Consider the following 23,515-nt stretch of genomic DNA (forward strand, 5'->3'; position numbering starts at 1 on the left):
AGATAGGCTGCAGTCAGAGCCCCACGGCCATGCAGAATTAGCACTAAGAGGCCAGAGCCAATGACTCTATTCTATTATTTTCCTCCCTACTAAGACATTGTATTTTCATTATTCTATTGTGCCCAGTATTTGAGCTTATCTTTTTTTGTGACTAGCATTTTCTCTTGTATTGAAATAAAAAACAAATCATCTAAAATCAACACTCAACAACCATAATAACATTTTTTTATATATATATATTTGTATCGTCCACATGAGATACAACAATGTAAAAAACATATATTACAAGCAAATGCAATTTAATACCCACAGTATACATTAAAGGAAAGGCACATGCTTAAATTTACAGTATCAACATCTCATGTTGCATAAAAAGTGCCGTGTGGCTGGAACGTTTCAATCAGTTTGCTGGGCAACCGACATGTGACCAGATGAAAGGAAATTACTGTGAAAAACATGAAGTGCCACTGGGATATTATGTGTTAACATCCGTGTGCTTACTGTGTGTGTCACAAGCCTCTGATTTATTTTCCAGTGTGCAGTTGCAAGCATTATCCTCACTGTTTATGCTCTCAGTTTCCTTCTGGTCACTCTCAGACTCTTTCTGAATGAAATCTACTAGAGCATCTGTCTCTTTAGTGGGAGTGTGTTGTTCATCTTGAACATCAGAATCAGTATCTCTGACATCTGTGTGCCCTGTGAAGTCACTGGCATGATCAACAGGTATTTGACTGGGCATGCTGTGGTCAGAGTCAAACTCAGAGTCTTTCCCATCTGCTGGATTCTGATAAGTGTCAGAGGAGCTGCTGGAGTCTGAGATGTGCTCTTTAGCTGTGTCAAAAGACTCACTTAAAATGCTGTCAGTATATGACTGACTGGCAATGGTGTCTGTCTCAGAGCCAGACACATCTACGGAAGGACTGCATGTGTCGGGAAGGAAGTGACTGTGACCTTTTTGCACATAAGCATCTGTAAGACTCATGTCTGCACATCCCTTATCTAAGTCTGAGTGGATCACATGAGTTCTTGAACCTGAGTTATCTTCAAATCTCCTGTCCTCGGGTATAGATTCAAAAGTACAGTTTCTCTCCACAAAACTTTCTTTATATTCCACATCAGCATTGGGGCTTTCTTCCTTCTTCTGTTGGCCAGGATCTCTGTCTGCATCCACATTTTCCTCTCCAGCAGCAGGGCTTTCCATGCCAGCCAAAACTCTCTTCAGACTCTGGGCTCTGTCTCTGTAAACTTGACACAAATAAGAATCGGGCATGTGGCTGCCATGGATCTCAGCCAACTTCATGTACACCACATACAGAGCCTCCGGGTTAGCTTGGTCCTCGAGAGCAGCTGCCAGAGCCAGCTGGAAGTAGCCCACTGCATCAAAAGCATCCTGCAAAAAAAAAACAGTTCAGGAATACAGAATAAAATACTCAGACTTGAAGGGTTGATTGCCACCACTTGTATCAGCAGAACACCAGACAAATAAGTTATTGTTGCTACACTTGAAATGAAATACTTGTCAGACCTTCTCCAGTACCTTGAGCTTGTGCAGAGTAATGTTTCCCAGTCTGCAGTAAACTTTAGTGTAGTAACGTGCCTCTGTGGGGTGCTGCAGGACAGGCGGACATAGCGAAAGGGACTTCAGGTAGTAGTTTTCTGCCATTTCATACTGCTGCATGCTGTAGTAAACTGTAGCCAACCTGTGGTAGGCTGTCCTCTCATTAACATGGACTCCTTGGTTAGAAGAAGAAAAAAAAGTTAGTGACAAAGTAGAAATACCATGGCAAGTGTATCTATATCCATGTCTTTAATATGCATGGCATTAAACACACAAGGCTCAAGCTACACTTCTGTTCATACCAGTTTTACTTGCTATCTGAACAGCCAGTGTTGCATACTGCAGAGCTTCCTCCTGCTCTCCTTGGTTCATCAACAGCTCTGTTAGTTTACTCAACAAGCGGAACTCTGAATGGATATCTCTGATGCTTCGTGCAAATGGTAAGCTGCCATCCTGAGAACAAAATGTAAAGATGTTTGTGGAGTTCACTGGCGTCAAGAATAAAAGAAATTATTAGAAACACAACTTGCAACAGCGGATGGAAAACACTGCTTTGCAATCAGAGGTGGGTATTTATTTCATTACACTCACTCTTAAAAGTAACTTTTATAAAAAAGTCAAAGTAATAAGAGTAGTTTTACTGCATCATATTTTTTACTTTATTAAATTTGTGATGAAGAAATGCTAGTCTTACTCTGCTACATTAGGCAAAACTCAAATCATTACTTTTGTCTGTTTGTCTCTTTTTTTTCACCATTAGCAACTTAGCAACTATCTCTAATGCTAAAACTGAGGATGATGAACACTTCAGGCCTCATATAAAAGCATGTTTTATTTATACACAGTGCAAAATAACAGTGGCATCTTCTGTGCCTGCCTAAACAAGCCAACATTTTAGCAAACAATTACATTTGGGCAGCACTGGCTCAGGTGATAGAGCAGGTTTGTAGTTCGACTTCTGCTTCTTCCAATTACATCTGTCGTTAGGCAAGACACTTCACCCACTTTGCCTCCAGTGTCACCATCGCTGGTGTTCGAATGGTTTTGTTAATGTAGCATGACTTTATGCTTTAACCACCATTATAATCTAAGTTAAAGGCCTTAATGTTCCCAATATTCATGAGTCTCTAAACTGAAGACGTCCAAAGCTCTCAGCTCTGTGTTACATTAAGCTGATATCGTGTTTTAAGAATGTCAGGCTCATTAAAAAGAAAATTGCTTTGACGAATACACACACATGCTTTATTGCTGAAAGGGAGTTAGGAACGAGCGGAATTTGATTGCAGTGGGGAGGCCAGAGTCAGGCACAGCCAGGTAGATCCCACTTAATCAAACAGGACAGAAGTTGAGAAGTGAATTACACCCATGATTTGAAAAGAAATGAAAAGAAAAGTCCTGAAGATGCTAAATAGGCAGACAAAGAATGGAAAGATGAGGGAGTGACTTTTTTACGGCGCTGTTTTCGACTATTGGGCAAAAATTTCTGCAAGATGTGGTTAAAGACTGACCACCAACAAGGGACAGACAGGCTGAAGCCACAGCTCCTCCGCAACATTTTAGCCGACCATCTGTACTCACGCGCATGAATATTCAAAATGACTGTATCATCTATGAAATATGTCCACGCTGTTAAAAATCCTCCCATTTCTGGGAAGACTTTGTACCAAGCAGATGTGGTCCTTGTACAAGCTTGATTGTAAATCTTCAATAAGTCTTTGATTATTTTAAGAAGTTTTTAGTCAAACATGAATCACCTGACATTGGTAAATGAATGTTTCGTTGGTGGTTGGAGAGGCTGTTGACACGGATTGGTTGCCATGTTTCTGTCAGTTTGTCCCAGGGCAGCTGTGACTACTCATGTAGCTTTTAATGTAATGAAGTTTGAATGTGGATGTAAGAATAATTAATTCACTGTAAAGTACGTTGGGTGTCTTGAAAAGCATTATATAAAAATCAAATCCATTATTGTCATTATTACAAAAACTCAACGCCTAACCCGAGGAAACATGTCGCATTAAGTTTAACCTAAAGGTGGATGAAATGGAGGAATGAATGAGCATTAGCTTCCAAATATTACAAATTATGAATGGTCAAGATTGTTTTGGTAACTTTTCTGTCTGCGTACATCATTTCTGAAAACTAAATCCAACATTACAATCAAACGGTTACTCGGAACTTTTTTTTTTTTTTTTTACCAAATTCTTTTTTTTGACTATTTCTTACTTTTACTTGAGTTATGTTATTTTGAAGTAAAGCTATACTTGCTTGAGTACAATTTCTGGCTATTCTACCTCACCTCTTTTGTTATACAACTGCCCTGATGCCAACAAATCACATAAAAAATGTGTTCTATTTGCACCAACTTACTCTGTAGAAAGGTAGTGAAGCCATCCGGTTCCTGTGACCTTTGAAGTAAACATCTCCTGCCTCCTCATAGATGCTCATCGCAAAGTGCGGGTCATTCATCCTCAGGGCGGTCTTCACTGCTGCCTGTCAATATGTTTTTTATTGTTACTCAGTACTGACTGTGTGATTCACACGATAATAGACAACATTCTACATAATACAGTGTTCAAACATCAAAAAGTGTTCAGAGGCTTCTTCAACTCCATCACAATCACACATGAGGTCATTTGGGGCTTTGTGAATAGCCAATGACTGTTGTCTAAAAATTTATCATTTTTCATTTTTATAAATAACAATTATTAATAATGTTTCTATTTGTAATTTACCTTCAGGACTTTATAAGGTATTTTTCATTATTAAACTTTCGTTCATAAGTATTATTGATCTTTAATGCTGCAAGTTATTTTAAATCTTTTTGCATTAGAGCCCCTGTACACTTGCTCATGTGTAAAGAACACAGCTGTTAGTGAGGCCACTGTTTTTGCTACTCTGGAATGTGGACCACAGACATTAACTGAATACCGGTTTTATAAAAAACAAAGCGCAGAACAAGAAAGAGACGGAAAAGAAAAACAAAGCACTGAAAATGCAACCACTCCACATTCTCATTTCCTCCTTTGTCCTCACCTGCAGGTACATGTCAGCCAGCTCATCCTCTTGGATGAGGTAGTAAATGCGTCCCACCTGTAGCCAGGTCTCTGACTCTTCTTCTCTCTTGCCCAGATCAATGGAGATCCTCAGGCTCTGCTTGGTGTAGTCAAGAGACTTACGAGATGATCTGTACCACATGCAGAATGTTAAATGAATGATAAAACTGATACAGTTTTGGAAAAAAAAAGAATCTGAATGAATAGGGCAGAGATGCAAAGGATTCACTTTTCTGTGTTGAGTGAGAGGTAGAGGCTGGAAAGGATTTCAAGATACTCTCCCTCCAGTCTTTTGTCCTTCAGTTCTCTTGATACTGACACACAGTGCTCGTAGTAAACAATGCTCTGACCATATAGCAGCATGTCAGCGTACAGTCGGCTCAGCACCTTGGCTACCACCATCTGGCCTGTGAGATATAGGGGGAAAAAACTTATTTGTTGTATCAAAAATCATTAAAAGAAATCCTGAAAAATATATATATTTTGGTATCAACAGATATGCAGCACAATAGAGTAAAACTAATTTCAATGGATTCAATACTGCAAATATTTACCCTTGAAAAGTTACAATCAGTCACATCAAATTAAATCTTCACTAAGTTAGTGTACTTACTGTGCAAGTTTCTGGCATGTAGTGCAATTAGTAGCCCCATTTCGTAACATGCCCTGATCTCCTGACTCCTTCCCCTGTCTTTATAGCTCCGTCCCAGCCAGAGGTAGGTCTGAACATGCTCCTCATCTGTTGGGCTCTCCCAGAGCTCCAGAAAAAGACACAACGATCTGATTGAGGCAAAATAAATACTATGAAAATAAATACTTAATTTTTGACTCTATATTTTTCCACAGATGTTCTCTGCATTGACCAAAAGAACAAATATCTGACCTGACCAGGAAGCGTTCTGCAACAGAAGATGCCCCGGCATCAAGTGCCAGACAGCCTAAGTTGGCCAGTGCTAGAGCCTGATTCCTCTGGTTTCCACTTTCTCTGGATATTACCAATGCAGAATAGAAGTGTCTGCCTGCCTCTCTGACACGACACTGATGCCTCAGACACAAAGCTAAAAGGTTATGGATCACACCTCGCTGAGTCGGACTGTCTGTGCTCTGCAGAGATATTTACACTCAATAAATATGACATTCACATGGAAAGGAACATACTTATATAAAAGGAATGCTTTTGCTCGCTTTTCATCATTAACTGCTGTACCTGCAGTGATGTTAGCAGTGGTTCTAGGACATTCTGGGCCTTTTCAGCCTGGTCTGTCAACACCAGCAGCCATCCGAGCAGCACAGAAGCCTCAAAGCCATCCTCCTCATTGATGTGTCCTGTCTCCACAGCTTGTTGAGCACAGCGCACTGCTTTATCGAGTGCACCATACTGCTGGTAAATTGAGGCCAGGCCCAAACACAGATCTCTCTGAGTTTTTATATCATCTCCCTTCTCAGCTATAGCCAGGGCCTGCTGCAGATAAACAACAATCTGGGCATGAAGAAGGGAGGTTCCTTCTTTCCAGCATGGGTTCAAACGGACAGTGTTCTTGATAAACAGCTCAATTCTCTGGAAGGCATCGTGGAGTGAGTGGTCTTGTCTAGAGTCCAGGCTCAGAGAGGCCAGTGCTAAGTAAGGCATGTATTTACGATGATAGAGCCAGCTCAAGAGCCAGTTAAGGTCCAAAGGTGCTATAAGTCCACTCTCTGCAGCAGATAGAGTGACTGAGAGGAACTGGAGTCTCTCTACAAAGGGAAGTGCTTCATCAGTTTTCCTGAGGAGCAGGTAGAGGCTGGAGATGAGGTAGCAGACACGAGCCTCCAAGCGTTTGTCCCCCAATACCACTGATCTCCTCAGGAGGAGCTTCAACAACTCAACTTCATCTGTGGATGTGAAGGTGTGATTGGGAAGGCAGAGCAGCAAGGCACTGGCCTTTTCCAGAGTCTGGGGCAGTTTATCCATCATACGCTGCTTCAGGTAGATGGCAGTGAGGTTTGTGAGGAGAGCCACAAGCAGCGGCGTATCAGAGAACCCATCAACACAAACACTCAGAGCCTCCTCATAGTACACACGTGCCTGAAGAGAGGTGGAAATTAAATTAAATATTTTCAGGAAAGGGACTCTAATAAATACCTCAACAATTACTCTTTTTCTTTTTAATCTTTGGTTTTATTCACAAGTCATTGCACATACCTGGGAGAACTTCAGTTTCCTGGCACACAGTCGGCCCAGGACAAAGCATGCACGTCGATGTGCCCAGTGCTTGCCCATCCTCTTGGCGCACTCTCTCACACTCTCAAGTTGTCCCGACAGCTCTTCCTCAGTCTTACCGCTGAAAGTCACCCACAAGAAGGAATACTGCAGGTCGTAGAGGGGAAGGAAGTCCTCCTGGAAGACACAACAAACACAAGATTGTTGAATGTAATAACAAAGAACAAAATTATATGTATATACACAGGTTTATCAGTAGAACGCTGCTGAGGAAGAAACTTTTAAAAATGTAAATGACTCCCATTCCTTCCTTGGTCTCTAAGTGAACGAACTCTGACTCGTGCACATGCACTCTGCATGCCAACATTTAAGAATGCATCACATGCCAGTTGGCTAATGTATTTGATATCACCACACCCTTAAAAAGCATCTTAGTCAGAAACAGGGAGCTGTGTTGATGTGCTGTTTTATGCATAACAAGGCAAATGATCTGCTGTTCTCCATATAATATTAGAGGAGATTACTTCTTTTGGAATTTGGCATTAACATGGGAAATAATTATTAAAGAGTGCAAATATTGGAGAAAAACAAAATGTTCCTGCAGTAATATTGAGAGGGAAGAAAGTTGTTTCTGGTGAAAATTACACCTTTCCAGTCCAGCACTTCATGAAAAGCATTCAGACTTAACATTTTAACATAATTATTTCCTAACGTCACACTTGCTTTCAGTAGAGTCTTAAAAACTTGTTAACAATAACATTGCAATCACCCCTCAACGTTTTCCTTTCCTTCTCAAAAACACTGCATATTTCTGCTTGTCCATGCAAAAATCCAAAATATTCCCAAATATTACAAAAGTATTCCAAAAAGACACAACAATCTATAACATTGTAGAAAACAGTGAAAATTTGTCTCTCTTACTTCATAAAAAGGACATTTTCTGAGACAAAAAGAAAGAGAGAAACATTCCTTCAGTTTGTGGCTGTGCTGTAATAAATACTCGATTTAACAAAGTGACCCCACTGACCTGAAAGTGTTCGTGGTTGAGCAGAATCAGCGTAGGGTCGCTGAGCTCAGACTCCTCCCCATCCCAACTGTTTTCTTCCAAATAGAGCGGAGGATCCTCCTGGAACTCATCCAGTTCCCTGAAAGTGTCATCAAGAGTGAAGGAAAAGCGCTCTCCCTCTCGTGGCAGAGGATTGTGAGACTGATAGAAGGACACACGAGGAGAGGAGTGAGACACAGATGTGCAAGGGGAGGACTGGTATGGCGGTGTCCCTCCACTTCTTTCTGACATGACACTGTGACGAGCGCTTGTAAGACCCTTATGATCTTTTCAGAAGAGAAATTGGATCAGTGTGAGACAGATAAGTGCTTAAAATCTGATATCTAAATCTGCTAAAATGCAACATCCTTTTATCAAATATTACCGTGTTTTGGCCGATTTCGGATGTACATGAAATCAGTCTCATCCAGTCTGTCTGGAAAAACACACAAGGTAAATCAATTTAAGTATTCATTTACCAGACGGCAGTAGAGATGGAAACTATTTTTCTCTGAATGAAGCACAAACAGCATTTAAAAAAAATAAAAAATAAAATAACTGAAGCTGTACATCAATACACCCTTAATTTTATTGACTTAAATTTCATTTATACCTCTGACACAGTCCCTTCCTTTTCTCCCACTGAGAACAAAAGTTAAAAATATAATAATATCTACTCATTCCTTTACCTAGCCTGTATACAGAGCTGATGTCAGATGAGAAGAGTCTTTCCAGCAGACTAGTGTCACTTGGCTCAGAGCTGCATGGGTTAACCTGAGCCAGGCTGGCCTTCTCCTCGTCGGTGAGAAAGACTAATTGTCCGTCTCTGTGAGAAAGAAACAAGGGCAGCATTATTATCTCACATATCTCCCCAACCTCATCGCCTGCTCCTCCCTATCCAGACTGCAGACACACTAAATAGTGTTTCATAAAAGAAAAGCACAAGACTGTAAACAAGATGTTACATACGTGGATGGAATTGAGGTAAAGTACTTTAAAGATTCAATGATGCACATATTATGTAACTAATAAATACTAAAAGTAAATTAAGTGACTTCTTACAGTGGTATGGTATTCAGAGGCTTGACATGGGTCTTCTGTACAAAGCCAATTCGTCCTGTGGAAGTGTGTCTTCCTATAAAAACACCCAGGCCTCGGAGCAGCAGACCCTGGATCTCCACAATGTCCCCTTGACTCAGCTGGAGCTCATCTGGACCTGCTGGGCCGTAGTCAACAACTGCTACACAAGAGCCCATCACTGAGGGATGAGGTGAGGAGACCAGGAAAGGGGCAAAGGGATGAGTGTTAGAGTCAATATGTACATGTTTTGTTTGATTTTAAGTGTGTGCAGGTTGAAGGTACTTCACTATACATTTAACAATTTGAGAATTAGAGAAGTCCTGATGTGTGTGTACTTCATGTGATTCACATTGCAAACAGAATTACCAATAGGATGTTCAAACTGTTCCTTTTCTATTGGTGAACATTCAGCATGGCCTGGATACTTCCTCAGGAACCACCTGACCAAACAGGAAGTAAAACTATTCAAACTGCTGTTAAAAATGTCCACTGCCTTTTACCTCTGTTCCGTTCATTTATCAAAACGTTTTTTACAAAATAATGTGATAATTCTGCTATAAGGCTTAAAGTGCATCATCAATAAACTGAGGTGGATCATTTGAGGAGCTTTTATTGTGACTCACTGATAGAAGGGGTATGGCAGTGGCTGCATGCTGCTGACCGGGACCAGGCCGTGGTTCCCCGTGGAGAGCATGGTACCCTCCCACATGTTGTCCTGCCCCGTGTCCCTCACCATCAGCAGATCATTCTTTTTGAAGGAGAGCTGCTCTTCATCTTCCTCCTCCCGCTCACCTCTAGTGAACAGAGCCTTAGCAAAGAAGGATCCTGCAGTGAGACAGACAGCTTCTGAAAACATGCATGAACTAACAAGAAAATGAAGCCCATGTAAATCTAGATACACAAAAAAGTTTTTTTTAGTCTGTTTTTGGTTTTCAACCAAAGTTGCTGCACTTAAAGATCAGCAGTCCTGCCACAGTGACGCTGCTGTGCCCTCATTCAGTCACAGGCAAATAGTGGATGATGGATGTTTTATATCCTCCCCTCTATTATGTTAATGTAATTTTCATCACTATTTGCCAGCACTGCAGTCTTATTTTATGTTCCGTGAAGCTTTTTGCTTGGGAAACGGTATCTGCATTTACCAGGCAGGAGGGAATCAATATGCATTCACGGGAAAAGTGAAGGAATCACTGGGTTTAGGAAAACACTGACTCGTTTTGTTTGTTTTTTTTTAAATAAGTTTTTTTTTTTTTTGCAGGGTGTCTGATGTCTGGGAAATACTGAGAGATTTTATTTGTTTGTTTTATCATCCCTTCACAAATCACCTTTTTCTGGGCAGGATGACAAGAAAGCTGAAGCTTGTCTCAGCTGTTATGGGGCAAAAGGTGGCGTACACCACAAGAGTCCATTACAGGACTGAGACAGAAAAGCATGCATGCCTATAAGTACATAAGGCCTATTTCAAATCACCATTTAACCTGGCACATGTCTTTGTATGGTGGAATGAAAACAGCACCAAAAGAAATCTTACACCGGCACAAAAGTCCTCAGTTAAGGTTCTTGGAATTTCTTGCTGGGTGGGGACATTGCTAAGCACTAACTACACCAACAGACTGCCGCTCACGCTATGGATGGCATTCTATTCATTAAGTGCCTCCCAGAGTTAATTGGGGTCTGAAAGAAATAGATTAAGAATAATGGGGTCAAGAGGCAGCTGCATTCAGATAATATGTAATTAACTGCCTCAGTCAAAATCCATCTGGGTGGATTTCACAAAAGTTAAAAAAATGTGAGATAATGCTTGAAAAAAAAGAGTAAAATATGGGTTTATCTACCAAAAAAATCAGATTTTAATAGCAGATTCTATAATTTAATTTAATTTATGTTCACAAATGTTTAAAAACAAGCATTGAAGACCTCCTGTGACCTTGTATCCATACCGTGTTGACATTATATATATATATATATATATATATATATATATATATATATATATATATATATATAAAAGAGAGATTTAAATAAATACTACTGACCCTCTTGGAGTACAAGTCCCAGGTAGAGAGTGGCTAGATGTTCCTCATCTACCTTGACATTGATTTCCAAATCACTGAGCAGCTCTGGATCCAACCAGATCGACTGATCACACAGGAAGTTCTCCAAGCAACGAGCCACATAGCCTGGAACACAGCAAACTCCGACTCAATTACACTGATAAAACTAAAGCTATTATCACTATAACCACAAGCTTTAATAAAGAGAATAACTAGCTGAAAAAAAAACAGTAAATGCTTGCAAAGGAGGTCATACAGACCAACAGAGAAACCTTAGCATCATCCAGAAGGAATTCATGTTAGTCCTACCTAATGACAGGTAGGTTGAAAATTTCCAGATCTCCTCCACTGTCTTGAATGTGAGAACAAAGCTATCTCTCTCAGCGTGGACAGAGACTAGACGTGCAGAGAGGTCCTGCAGAAGCAAGGTCTCAGGTCACATTTCAATTGATTTGAATTTCCTTCAACCTCACCCACATTAGATGGCATGGATTATAAATAATGCAGCTGTACGAGCAAAGCAGACAGGAGTGATATTGGATCTAATCAATTTAAACAGTCTTAATTCTTAAAAAAAAAACAAACAAAAAACATCAACAAAAAAAACTTTTGTTGGTACTTTTCCTTTGCTTAGTATGATATTTCTCCATGCAGTTATTATCATGTATACTACGGCAGCAAGATTTTGATGCTTGCGTACAAAGGGCACGTTACATCATGATATATCATACTGGATTATGTGGACTCTTATCATGTGTTTATTATCACATCAAAGCATTTGCATTGCGGTAAAGTGTATGTAACATCAACATTCTCCGATCTTACTTTAAAGAGCTGAATAACATCTTTGCTGTTGCTCTCCACCACTCGGAGTCGTGTGCGCAGTGCCTCCTGTAGGGCCCGGTCAGGATCCTTGCTGGAGCGCCTCCGCCCAGTAAACAACAGCACAATTTCTAGGTGACAGACAAGCCTGATGTGATCAATAATACCAATCTTACATTATGTTATATAGTGGAATAATCATACAAATTCAGTATATAAAAGGTGAAAAATACAGTATGATTATAATATGCGTAATGGTTTTCAAATGGTTTTATCTGTAACAAGAAAAAGAGAGGATCTTCCAAGAGTTTATTAAAGATGCTTTTATAACAGCTTTAATATCAGAGAGATGCTTTGTGAGCACAACTTGAGTCCCTGGAGGAATAACAAAGCTATTAGGCCTCTTACTGGACTCTCAATGTAGCCATTTAAATCCATTTCAGAAGAAGAACCTGGGGGATGTGATGGATGAAGCTAAAATGCTGACTGAGTAAAACATTAGAAGATGGGGGGAATCTGCTTCATCAATATGCATGAAAATTATAGCCACGAGAAACGCCTTGATGTATAAAGCGTTAGTTTAGTCATGCTGATAAGAAAACTAGTTTCATAGTTAAAAGACACAACATGCCAGGACTAAAATGCTTCACTAAACTATACCTGCAGAGAATTTATCTCCTACTGAGACCATACTTCCTCTAAGGAACGCTTCCTTCTTCTTCCAGTAGTTGTCATGCTCCACCCCTCCATCACCCGACTCCCCCACTGCACCGTCCTCCTCCTCACCTGCTCATGAAAGAGGGAGCAAGGTCAAGGGAAACTGTGGGATCAATTTTTTTATTTTCGGGTTCAAGGTCATAAAGGACAACACAAAGTAGAAAACTTAATCCGTTGTTGGATAAACAGGATGCTGCAGTTTGAAATTCGCAGTGTGTTGCATGTAAAAACAGTTTTATCAGAATGGTCATCTCAAAGGCTGCTTTAATGAGATCTCAATACAATTCCCACACTGACATGGAGATTAAACAAGAAATGTGATCAGATGACTCAATAATGTAATCATTGTTTTACAATTAAAAAGAGAATAACAGCAGCTATTATTTAAACAACATATTAAACTAGAGGAGTAATATACCTCTTTACACACACATAAAATAGCTGGCGACAGTATATTTTTTTGTAATAAAGTAGTGACGGGCTTCCCCTGATTTGTTCCATTGTGCAGGGAGGATATCCCAAACGCTTCCTCGGTTTGTGACCAGAGGGAAAGCTGCACGCTCCATCTCACATGAACCTCATGAGTTGTTTGCACTCTGAACCAATGCAGGGATTTGACAAGATTGATACAGGGGTTCAAATTTTCTGGCTGGTTCTTCAACATACCTTGAGTCATGATGTCATCTCCCGTAAAGAGCTCATTTGTTCCCCCAAGAGTATATGGTGGTTCCCTCCACAGAGCATCCAGCTCAGCAGGAGAGATGTCTGCTAAAAGAGAAGAAAATCAAACATCCTAAACATCTAAAAGCAAACTTTATCCCCTTCTAATGTTTTTGACAAGTGTGATTACATTTTTTTAAGTTTCATCGTTGCATCTTTAGTGTTTGGGGAAACATGAACATTTACTTTTTGACATCACAACTTCTTCATGTGTACAGTAAATATTAAGCTACAACCAGCAGCCCCAAGCTTAGCTTATTTTAACATGAAAGAAAACAATCCTAAGTAAACACAATCTGCTTTTCTGCACCTTTAAAAGTTATTAATATGTTATACAGGAGTTGGTGTATGAGATAGGCTACTTGACAGTGAGTAGTTACTAGGTATTGCTATATAATACGGTTTTCGTAAGGGATACAAGACACGATGTGTAGCGCTCAAGAGATTATTTTTTTCTTAAAATCAGTTTATCTCTTCAAGTTACTCTAAGCCAAACCTATTTTCTGCTGGTTGCATCTTCACTGCACAGATTTTTTTCTTGTCATGGAAAGAAAGAGTATTTCTAAAAAAGCCCAGCCATCCAATAAAAAAAACAGACTTTGGGATAAGGGGAGTGTTAAACATAACTGGGGGACTGATTCATCCATTCATATTGGAAATGGCAGGTTTATGCTGTTGGTTAGTTGAAGGAGTCATCAAGGGGATACAATGACACTGGATACACATAGAACCAGAATACACACAAAACTACACTGACAGAAGGACATTCGTTTGCTCTGTGCCTCGTGTGTGGTCACACCATCCAAACAAAGAATAAATGTTAATTAAATACTTTTTAAAAAATGGATTAGGATGCCTTTAGTTTTTAACATGCCATGTCAGTGCAAAAACACATTATTTTCCTGATGCAAAGCATTAACAAAGCAACTGGGTGCAAGACAATATGCAACATGACATTATGCCAAGAAGGACAAGAGCCTATTCTTTCCATCAGAAAACAGTTAGCACCAACGGGACTGCTTGAATCATGCTCCTACAGTGCAGCATCACACCATGCTCCTTTTACCTTCTTGGCTAAGTGTGTTACCCATGTTGTATATTGACCTATGTTCCTGTCTATCTGAATGTAGCAGTCCGTCTCATGACAGTAGAGCACAGAGAGCTGGACCGACCTGTGAAGGAGGAGAGGCAGACTTTGATGAGCGGTCGACAACAGGAGGAGTTGAGGAACGGTCTGCAGCAACAAGACGCCATCTGGACCAAGAGTCGGCAGCTCCCAGAGATCAATGCCATCCCATTAGTTTCCTTCAGTCTCTTTAACAGCTATTCCTTCTCTTCCTCTCTGCTACACAAGCCCTGGGTCCTTTCCTATTTCTGTGAATCCTTTCCTGCCCAGCTAACACTATCTTCCTCCCAGTTAGTGTTAGCAAGGTCTGTCTCCACTGTCCCGCTGCAAGCCTTATCTCCTCTTCTACTCCGTCTGCTTGGGTCTGCGTCTCTTTATAATATTTCTGTCTCTTGCTGTCTCCATCTTTCCCCTCCCACCAGTCTCTCTCTCTGCTCAGTATAGCTGCCCAGCCGGTCAGTGAATGCACAAAGCACTCTCTGCAGTTGGAATGAGTGTGTGGGGGGCAGGCCTCAGTGAATTTCCCTATGTGTTTTCTGTGTGTGTGTGTGTGTGAGTGTGTGTCAGTGAAAAAATGCACAGAATGTGTGTCACAAAGACAATGTGTGTGTGTTTTGTATGTGTTGCTTGGATAATGTATTGCTGACCTGCTGTAAGGCAATGCCACACAGGGACAGGCGGCAAGGTCACAGCAAAGTGGGGGTGAGAGGAGGCACAGACTCAGGTTCAAAGATTGCACACTGAGGAAGATCATGGAGGTTCTGACTGTTCTCCCCCGTGTTGCAAAGGGTAACGTGGTCTCATTAATGTCATGTGAACGACAAAATCAGTGACCTCATGTGACCCATTGCCATCTGAGAAGGAAATTACCAATTATAACATAATGGCTTGAAGATAGGAATTCCTTAAAAGTCTTGTAATAAGGAATAAAAAAAAAAAAATTAAAAAAAAAAATTAAAAATCAAAACATAACAAACAAAAAAAAGACTGGTCTTCCATCATGATGTTCTCTTTAGAGTTTAGAGTCTAGATATTCCAGTTTGAATGAGGTGGTTTAGCTGATTTTCTGATTCAGAGTGGTTTTCTTGGTCTGGTTGTTTGACATATATCAGTGTTCATACTCAACCAATTATTAAAACCTTTGGCAAAAGGATGTTTGCCTACATGCTAAATTAATTTAAAGTAGCAATAAATGATATTTTGAACGACACAAGGACACAGTAAACAAGTTTTAATTACACCATTAACTTATGTTCACTGTCACATAAAAACAAAACAAATATTTGCTTTCTTAAGTTTTAAAGCACCACTGAAAAACCTCATTTATTTTTTTTTTTTTTTCGTCTTTGTTGCCTCCTACAGTTGTGGGATGGAATATCACTGTGGTATAATCGTAGTCTACCCTCTGTAGGACATGAAAATTTGTTGACATGGTGAAGACGCTGTCAAAAACATAAGACAGCAACCACAAAAAATCCAGAAATAATTACTTAATCAGGTTTTGGTTTAAGCACCAAAATTTTTATAAGATTTCTACAACAAACTAAAAAACAACAACAACAACTAATTGTGTATTTAAATTGATCAATGTGGTGCTGTTGTACTGTGTTATTTCTTATTAGATGTGATACAAAGCACCAAATTAAATGTCTGAAGTACTGTATAAAATCATGTTTCAAGGCAAGACAAGCTTATTTGTACAGCACATTTTATGTACAACACATTTCAAGGTCCTTTACATAAAACATTCAAAGCTTTACTTTGGTGTGCAGGAAGCAATAAATGCATGAAAAAAGAAATTAAAGAAATTAAATAAAAACAGAAATTTTTACTGTACTGTAACTTATTTGTAGTACTCTTGCTTTTTGTTGTGGTTTATATTCTTTTTAGTATTGTTAGGAGAGCCTGGGATTTAAGAATTTCACTGCCAGTGATTGTTGATATAATTGTTGTGCAACGGCAATAAATTCATTCATTCATTCATTCATTCATTCATTCATAAAAGCTGAACGCTGCCTCTCCACATTTAGTTCTAACTCTGGGAACAAAAAGTGGACCTGAACCTGATGACCTCAGGGATCTATGCTGGTTCATGACAAACCAGAAGATTTTGGCTCTAAACCATTCAGTGCTTTGTAAACTAGCAGCAGGATTTTGAAGTCAATTGTTTGACAGACAGGAAGTTGCAGTAGTTTTATAACAAAAATCAACCACAGCCTCAGTCTCACCTGATTTGAACCCTACCTAGAACAGAAGGAGAAATTGTTTTATTTATAGTCTTTTCATGATTATAAACCAAAGTTATAAGCAAAGCAAAGCAAGACTGACACAGAACAAGAGAGCTAATCAGTTACTTACAGATAGCAATAACAAAGCTAACTTTCATCTTTCATCCTCTATTTTTCTCAGAGCTCTTTCCAGCAGTAAAATCTAAACTGATATTTATTTTGCCCTGTGCTGTTCATATACACTTTACCTTGTTATCTAGTTGTTGGTATGTAATGCGGTACTATAAAGAAAAATTATGTGGTGTGGGATTGAAACCAAGAATTGTGAACTGGAGTTTCTAAGCAGTTGGCAGCAGTCAGCATGCTCTGAATCTGAAGAAATTGATGTTATTTGGTTAAAAAGACTAAAATCCATAACACTGCACCCACTCCAGCAACTAAAACGTCAAATCTGACTTGTTTCAGATGATAAAAATGTGCTACTCCACGGCTTTGGCTTTAAGTAGCTCCCCAATCAGAATTCCTCATTTCTCCTTGATTCTCCAAACTAAGAGCGTAATGACTGATGTTCATTGCATATAAAGTAACCCTTTAACTTCTATGAACTATAAATTGTTAATTGTCCTGAGTCTTAAGCCAAATTTCGGATTATTTAACTTATGAAGCTAATGCTAAACCAGTTGTGTAATAGGTAAAAAAAGCGTACCCAAACACAGCCCACCATTCACAGTCTTTAACTAAAAAAAACACATAAAGAAAGAGGTTGGTTAACTGATTACACCAATTAGGTGATTGCAAAAGAATCAATAAGTGAATAGACACAACCAAATATTATAAGTTGCATTTATTTACCAGTTAGGTATGTTTGCCATTAATCACTGTGGAGAAAGAGTCTAAGTTACCCTGAGCAGAGCAGATAAGCAAACAATTATTGTTTAAAACATGTCAAATAACCAAGATCTATGTTATATTAAATAGTGTAATTAGACTGTTGAGAATGTTTTTTTTGTTTACTCTTTAGGCCTTTCACACTGTTTTACAGACCTGCTGCAGTTTTTCATCCACAGACAAGCAAACAATACCACCTAACAGTGCTTCTGAAAACTGGCATATCTAACTATTTTGCCCTCATCATAGAAATTAGTCTTCCATGGATGTCAGAATTTACTGGACAGAGGCTGTGTACTTAAACAGAAGACTAATGAGAAGAAGAAAACCAGATTCATACTGTAAGAGGAATGTACAAATGCAGCTCTGTAGATGTTATCCCACTCCGAGAATCTGATTAACGCTTATTGATTGAAAAGCCAAGTTAAAGGTCACAGTGATATGTGCACATACTTACTGGACTTACACAATATGTATAATTTCATGTGGAGTCAGTGGTACAGCCCAATAGAGTGATGTGCAACTAGTCAAGCTTTGACCGAATTGACATTGTGGTTAAGAACTAAGGATCACCACCAACACTTGTTTCATTTTTCACCAAATCATTTCACAGAAGTTAACCAGAAGCAGCAACCGATACACCAACATGCTACAAATATCACACCATCTCATTCCCATCCCCTACTGGTGCAATATGTACAGATGCTTCTCAGCTGAATTTTCAGTTTGATATACACGCCATGAGAAAGAACATTTAATCAATGTTGGAAACTTAGTCTACAGCTGAAAAGTGACCTAAATTTTTTAGGTTTTTAGAGAGCACCTGGGCTGTTTGGTTCTGATAATAACAAACTTAATTCTAGATGGTTAATTAAATATTATGCTATGTGAATCTAACTAATCTATACTTTTAAAAAAAAGGAAATAATCTTTTGTGTTTGCGAACATTTGTTACTCACATCCAAATAGTCAGAACCCAATCTCCTAATTTAAATCAAACTCTAAAAATATGTTTCAGTTAGCACTGGTCTTGATCACACTTGGAACAATATATGTATACAATAAAGGATGAAACAAAACCATTAAATAAATGTGACAATTAGCTCATGATGAATGGATGCTCCACATTCTTTACTACACTTTAAAAGGAAACAGCTGATGGCTGAATTCAGCTGACTTCTGTCTGCTGTTAAAGCATCTTTTTCTAGTCAATGAAAACAAATTAATAAAGTTTCTTCCTCTTGTGTGCTTAGATCACTGCTCTACATTAGCATACAGAAGGCCAAAGTTGTGATATCCTTGTTTGAGATCAGTCTCTTTATCTTGTTTATGTGGCAGTTAAATGGCCATGGTTAAATCTGTGCATGTGTATCTTGTGAGGTGGAAAGCTGTAAACAGGCAGAAGGCGTGTCGGGGCATATCCTGACACTCTTCATGCTCCCCTGCTTGTTCCTCATAGCCAAACAGATGTCTAATCTAATATGGACAGACTTCTCAAGGCTGATATGTGCAGTCACATGTGCAGACCTTTGTTTGCACCAAAAGCTGCACAAGGGCCAGTAGTTTTCCGCAATGACAGCCACTTTAAAACATAAAGTGACTGCCAATAAAACAATGAATTCTTCCTCTAGTTCCTCTGCTTTATATATGTGTGACAATCTCCTCTTTTACTGAACACCTGAGGATCTTAGCCATTGTTTCCCAGCAACTGCAAAGTCAAAATCTTTCCTCTTCTGGAGTATGGCACACAGGCGCACAGCTTTTCTAAAGTCTTTTACAAACAAACAATGCACATCATTACAGAGTTGTCAGGTCACGAACAAACCGCATACTGTTGGTAATGACAGGGTATGACCACACACCATAAATGACCTTAAAGTCTCCACACAGTCTGAAGCCACAGCCATGGCCTGGACTACAGTTGTGACACTCGGTGGTCCATGACAATAACAGTCAGCCAAATGAAAAACATATGGTGTCAGCCTTGGCTGACACTGTTTAAATGCGGTTATTTGAGATATTTATGTATGAAAGTCTGTGTAAAACATGGCTTTGTGGATTTAGAATATTTAGAAGAAGACTAAGCACAGTAACATGAGACAGGGGTTACTGCCCCTAAGTTTAGACTAGCCCCCCTATTTGCTCACTCACATGCCTGTGTGTCTGAGATAGAGCTCCCTTTGAGGAGATTCCCAGACATTTTATACTCCGAAACAAACATTTTCTAAAGCATTTCTGAGAATTCATAAGGCATGTTTAGAGACCAGTTTAATCTCCCCAATCTGACATTCTTTTATGTCTACCAACTAGAAAAGAGAAAGAAAAAGATGTCACATTGTCATTTATGACAGATAAAACTGCAATTCAAGTGACTTTGTAAACTTTTACATGTATTATTAAACCATCAGCAACTACATTGATTACTTTACAATTACTGCTTGCTGTAAGATTACCTATTTGTCCCATGCCCTGTGGACTGACAGCAATTTTATGGTCATGTGGCACAGTACAAAGTACAGCTTTACTTGCTGAATCAAAATAGGTTTTTAGAAAACTCTTACCTCTGTGTTACTGCCAGCTTTCTCTTCTCAAATCATTCCTCTCGTGCTTGGTTAAATGTCTGTGAATCTCAATCTTTCCGAGTGTATGTATATGTCTTTTTCACCATATAACTGGTGAACAGCAAGTCATAACAGCTGCTGAAACTGTCCTTCTCCCCTCTCAAAATCACCGTAGTGCATAAACAGAAAGAGTGTATAAGTCTGTGAGAGTGCGCTAGTGTGTGCTTTGGATCAAAGACAGCATGTCACTGACTGAGGAAGTTTTTAGCTTTAACTCCTCCCATCAACTCTTTGTGACAGCCTCCTTTTTTTTCTCTCACCCTAATCCCCATTGCACACACACACACACACACACACTTTTCATCTGTGTAAAAATCTGAAATCCTGTGAGCCAGCAGATCTCAACCAATGAAAGGTCACGACATGAATCAAGTTTAACTTTTAACAGCTACAACATTCTGCCAGCTGTCATGAGGTACATATTTCCATTTAGAGAAGCTGAAGTATAATAACCTGCAGCTTATTTCCTCATTCTGGAATACCAGTTACACCAGCTTGGTGTGACGCACCCCAAGTAATGACAGCAGATTACATGCACAAACAATCAGTTGGTATGCACAATGGTTGAACTACATTATCTCCATTCCAGCTGAAAAGCGTTTACACATATCTGTCTATTGAGCAACACACACTGGAATTTGACTAATGCACCATTTCTGCCTGTGTGAATGGCAGAGTATGGGAAAAAATAAAGAAAAAAAACTTTTTTTAAACTGCTCAGTTAAATATAAACTGCGTATGTCTCAAACCACAGTGCACCTGTACTGCATGTGATCACGCAACTGGCTATGCAAGACTGCAAGACATGGCCAATTTATTATGCTCTGTTTACAAATGTGTGTGGGGGTCTGTGAGAGGTAGAGAAAGAGAAAGAGATGCAATGACGGGTACATTAAATAGCAACAAATTCCAAATAGGAATGGGAGGATATTGCAGCGCATTGGAAATTGTTTGTGTTTTTGTGTGTACCTTCCCCCCCCGGCCCTTGTGCGTGAACAAAGAGCATGGATTGTGAGCCTTAGTTAAGAATGCAGCATATTGCTGATCGAGTCCACACATGGTCTCAGCGTGACTGATAAATAAGAAACACACACACACCTCCAAAAAAAAATATTAAGCAAGTGATTTAGGCAAAACAATGTAGCAATCCATTAGCAGTTCAACAAAAACATGATCATGTCTCTGTCATGTGTTCAGCAGCACTGTTTGTGCTCATTGTTGCTCTTGTATGCCGCTTGGCACTTAAGGAGACAGTTTCCACCAGTAGCAACAGAAAGACACAACACTGTGCAAGTTTGTTCCAGTAAGGAGACATACCATTGTTGACCATGGGCTGCTGGAGCCTTTGCAGACTGCAACAACACTGTGTTGACCTGACGGCCTCCTGCCCCATTGCCTTCAGTGCACAGGAAGGCCAGCTTCCTGTTTTTCTGCCTCATCAGTTTGGAGGACAAAAGCATGATGTAGGATTGACACAGGAGCAAAATCAGCAACTACCCAAGCATCATGCCCCCAGACAGGACAACTTTTTCCATACCATTTATGCACGCTGGAAGCTGCAATGGAGTAAATAAGATTAATGGACAAAAAAAGAACATATTGTACAACTTGTAAGCTCTACAATTGAAGAAGTAATACAGGACAGGGCAGCAGAAAGAGAATAAGGGCACCTCTCACATCCCGCCATTGTCCAGCTTCCTAATGGCTTCAGAACCAGGGCTTCCTCAGGACACGGGGACCGGGCAGTTGGTTGGTTTAATAAAACAGGGTACACATTCAGATTATTAAAATAGCACAGATTTATACAGAAACGGAAATTAACGCCTAATGAAGCTATTTTTAAACTAATGCCCATCTCCCCTTGAAAGTTGAAAAGATATGAGTCTGATGACTTCTACTTGCATACTTCAGTGGTATAATCACGCTGTAATAAATCTGAAATTGAATCCTATTTCTGCATTAGAATTTAATCAGATTTTTTCATTTGCCCAGTTTGACCCACTTACCTTCTGTTATAATTTTGATATATTTTCCCGATTAATCAGCTGCTCTTGTGTTTCCATGCGTCTTTAAGCCTTTTTACTTATTTATTTATTTTTATTTATTTATTTATTTATTGTTTTTTTTTCAGAGCTGCTGGCTGTAATGGAAAGAGGAGATGGATATTTTATTTACATTTAGATCTTTCCATTTTAATATGAGTGATTAAAACAACCACAGGAAATCTATGCATGACAGTTGGGCCTTTTAATCCTAAAATGGACCAGATCAGAAATACTCTATATTGGAGCTAAGATGTCTGGTACTGCTTCAAAGGCCAGTTACAACACAATTAACCTGGTCGCCTCAGCAGGATCTTTACCGTAAACAATCCAATTAACTAATCTGCTTACGTCAATTTTCCAGAAGGGGGCGGTGTCACAACAGTTTTAGAAACAAAACCAGCCCAGCACAATAACAACGTCAAGATGTATTGACAAGGATTTCCAGGCTCTTTATATCTTTTCCGTAATCTCCTCTTTGCAGGAGTGACCACTATTATTACGCTGACTGTCAAAACGCTTCATTTGGTTATCAAATTAATTACAAATTATTCACACACTGAAAGTCTTTGTACGAGATCCACCGAAAATCCACATCTGGAGTACATAAGTATTAAGGACAATTAAGACTTTTTGAAGTGTGCTGTGGGATTTCTTGTCCCTGTGGCGTTCACAGCAGCCCGAAGTGACGTCGCTAACAGACGATGAACCAGATAGTAATCAAGGTAGCATTAAAGCGCTACAGAACGACCAGAAACAAGGTATATTTCTGCCAAAATAAAACAAACATTTTACAACAGACTGCGATAGCCTGTTGTTTAATTGAATAAAATAAATAGAATGACAAGTGAGAAAGAAAGAAAGAAAGAAAGAAAGAAAGAAAGAAAGAAAGAAAGAAAGAAAGAAAGAAAGGGAAATAATTATTCCATTATACTTAATAAATAATTAATACATATGGAATTAACGGTATCTAACTCGATTTATTTTAAACGTGTGCTTTGTCATGTCTTACAGATTTTATGTTTTTTTTTTTTGTTTGTTTGTTTTTTTGTTTTGTTATTTATTAAGGTAAAAGTATTTTTTCTACAGAAAGTGCTTGGTATTTGTTTAAAAATAATCTTATCGGTTTGGAAATGTTTATTTTGATGGTTTATGATTAAGCTGCTGTACAGATGAGTGTCTGTTACCAAAATATTAACAATTAAGCAATAAGCGTACATTCAATAATTTATTAATTTATTTATTAACTGGCCTAAAATACATTTTTAGGCCAAACCTTTTTGTTTGGTCTTACTCTGAAAGCAGCGACCTCAAAGTGTTTCCGGTGACTGTATTGACAGCGCGTGAGAGGCGCACGGGGA

The 23,515-nt window shown here is 39.2% G+C and overlaps 1 protein-coding gene across 3 annotated transcripts; it reads right to left on the reverse strand.

The window, feature by feature from the left end:
* Positions 1–226: 226 nt before the first annotated feature.
* sh3tc2 (SH3 domain and tetratricopeptide repeats 2) lies at positions 227–20,272 on the reverse strand. Of its 3 annotated transcripts, none has more exons than XM_041989538.1 (22): positions 20,053–20,272; positions 13,196–13,294; positions 12,473–12,598; positions 11,816–11,943; positions 11,300–11,405; positions 10,973–11,116; positions 9,560–9,761; positions 9,303–9,376; positions 8,919–9,114; positions 8,546–8,682; positions 8,242–8,292; positions 7,839–8,143; positions 6,794–6,988; positions 5,819–6,676; positions 5,495–5,715; positions 5,225–5,391; positions 4,841–5,018; positions 4,592–4,742; positions 3,926–4,048; positions 1,861–2,011; positions 1,538–1,734; positions 227–1,390 (listed from the first exon to the last, which is right to left on the reverse strand). In XM_041989538.1, the coding sequence occupies exons 2-22, from the start codon at positions 13,203–13,205 to the stop codon at positions 476–478; spliced, it is 4,635 nt and encodes a 1,544-aa protein (XP_041845472.1). In that variant the 5' UTR covers positions 13,206–13,294; positions 20,053–20,272; the 3' UTR covers positions 227–475. The 3 variants fall into 3 exon arrangements, with proteins under 3 accessions (XP_041845472.1, XP_041845473.1, XP_041845471.1); XM_041989539.1 differs by having other exon boundaries at positions 13,196–13,297; XM_041989537.1 differs by lacking the exon at positions 20,053–20,272 and adding an exon at positions 14,422–15,252.
* Positions 20,273–23,515: the final 3,243 nt, after the last annotated feature.

This window comes from Melanotaenia boesemani, chromosome 7 (assembly GCF_017639745.1).
Source record: "Melanotaenia boesemani isolate fMelBoe1 chromosome 7, fMelBoe1.pri, whole genome shotgun sequence".
Classification (NCBI taxonomy): domain Eukaryota; kingdom Metazoa; phylum Chordata; class Actinopteri; order Atheriniformes; family Melanotaeniidae; genus Melanotaenia; species Melanotaenia boesemani.

What these genes read in the sequence shown, in the direction of transcription:
- sh3tc2 (XM_041989537.1), bottom strand. Translation starts at nt 14,542, where the DNA reads ATGGCATTGATCTCTGGGAGCTGCCGACTCTTGGTCCAGATGGCGTCT. An exon ending in AGATGACATCATGACTCAAG is followed by an intron (nt 12,599 to 13,195) that starts GTATGTTGAAGA and finishes TTTCATGAGCAG; the next exon opens with GTGAGGAGGAGGACGGTGCA. An exon ending in CTCTCACTCAACACAGAAAA is followed by an intron (nt 4,743 to 4,840) that starts GTGAATCCTTTG and finishes CATGTGGTACAG; the next exon opens with ATCATCTCGTAAGTCTCTTG.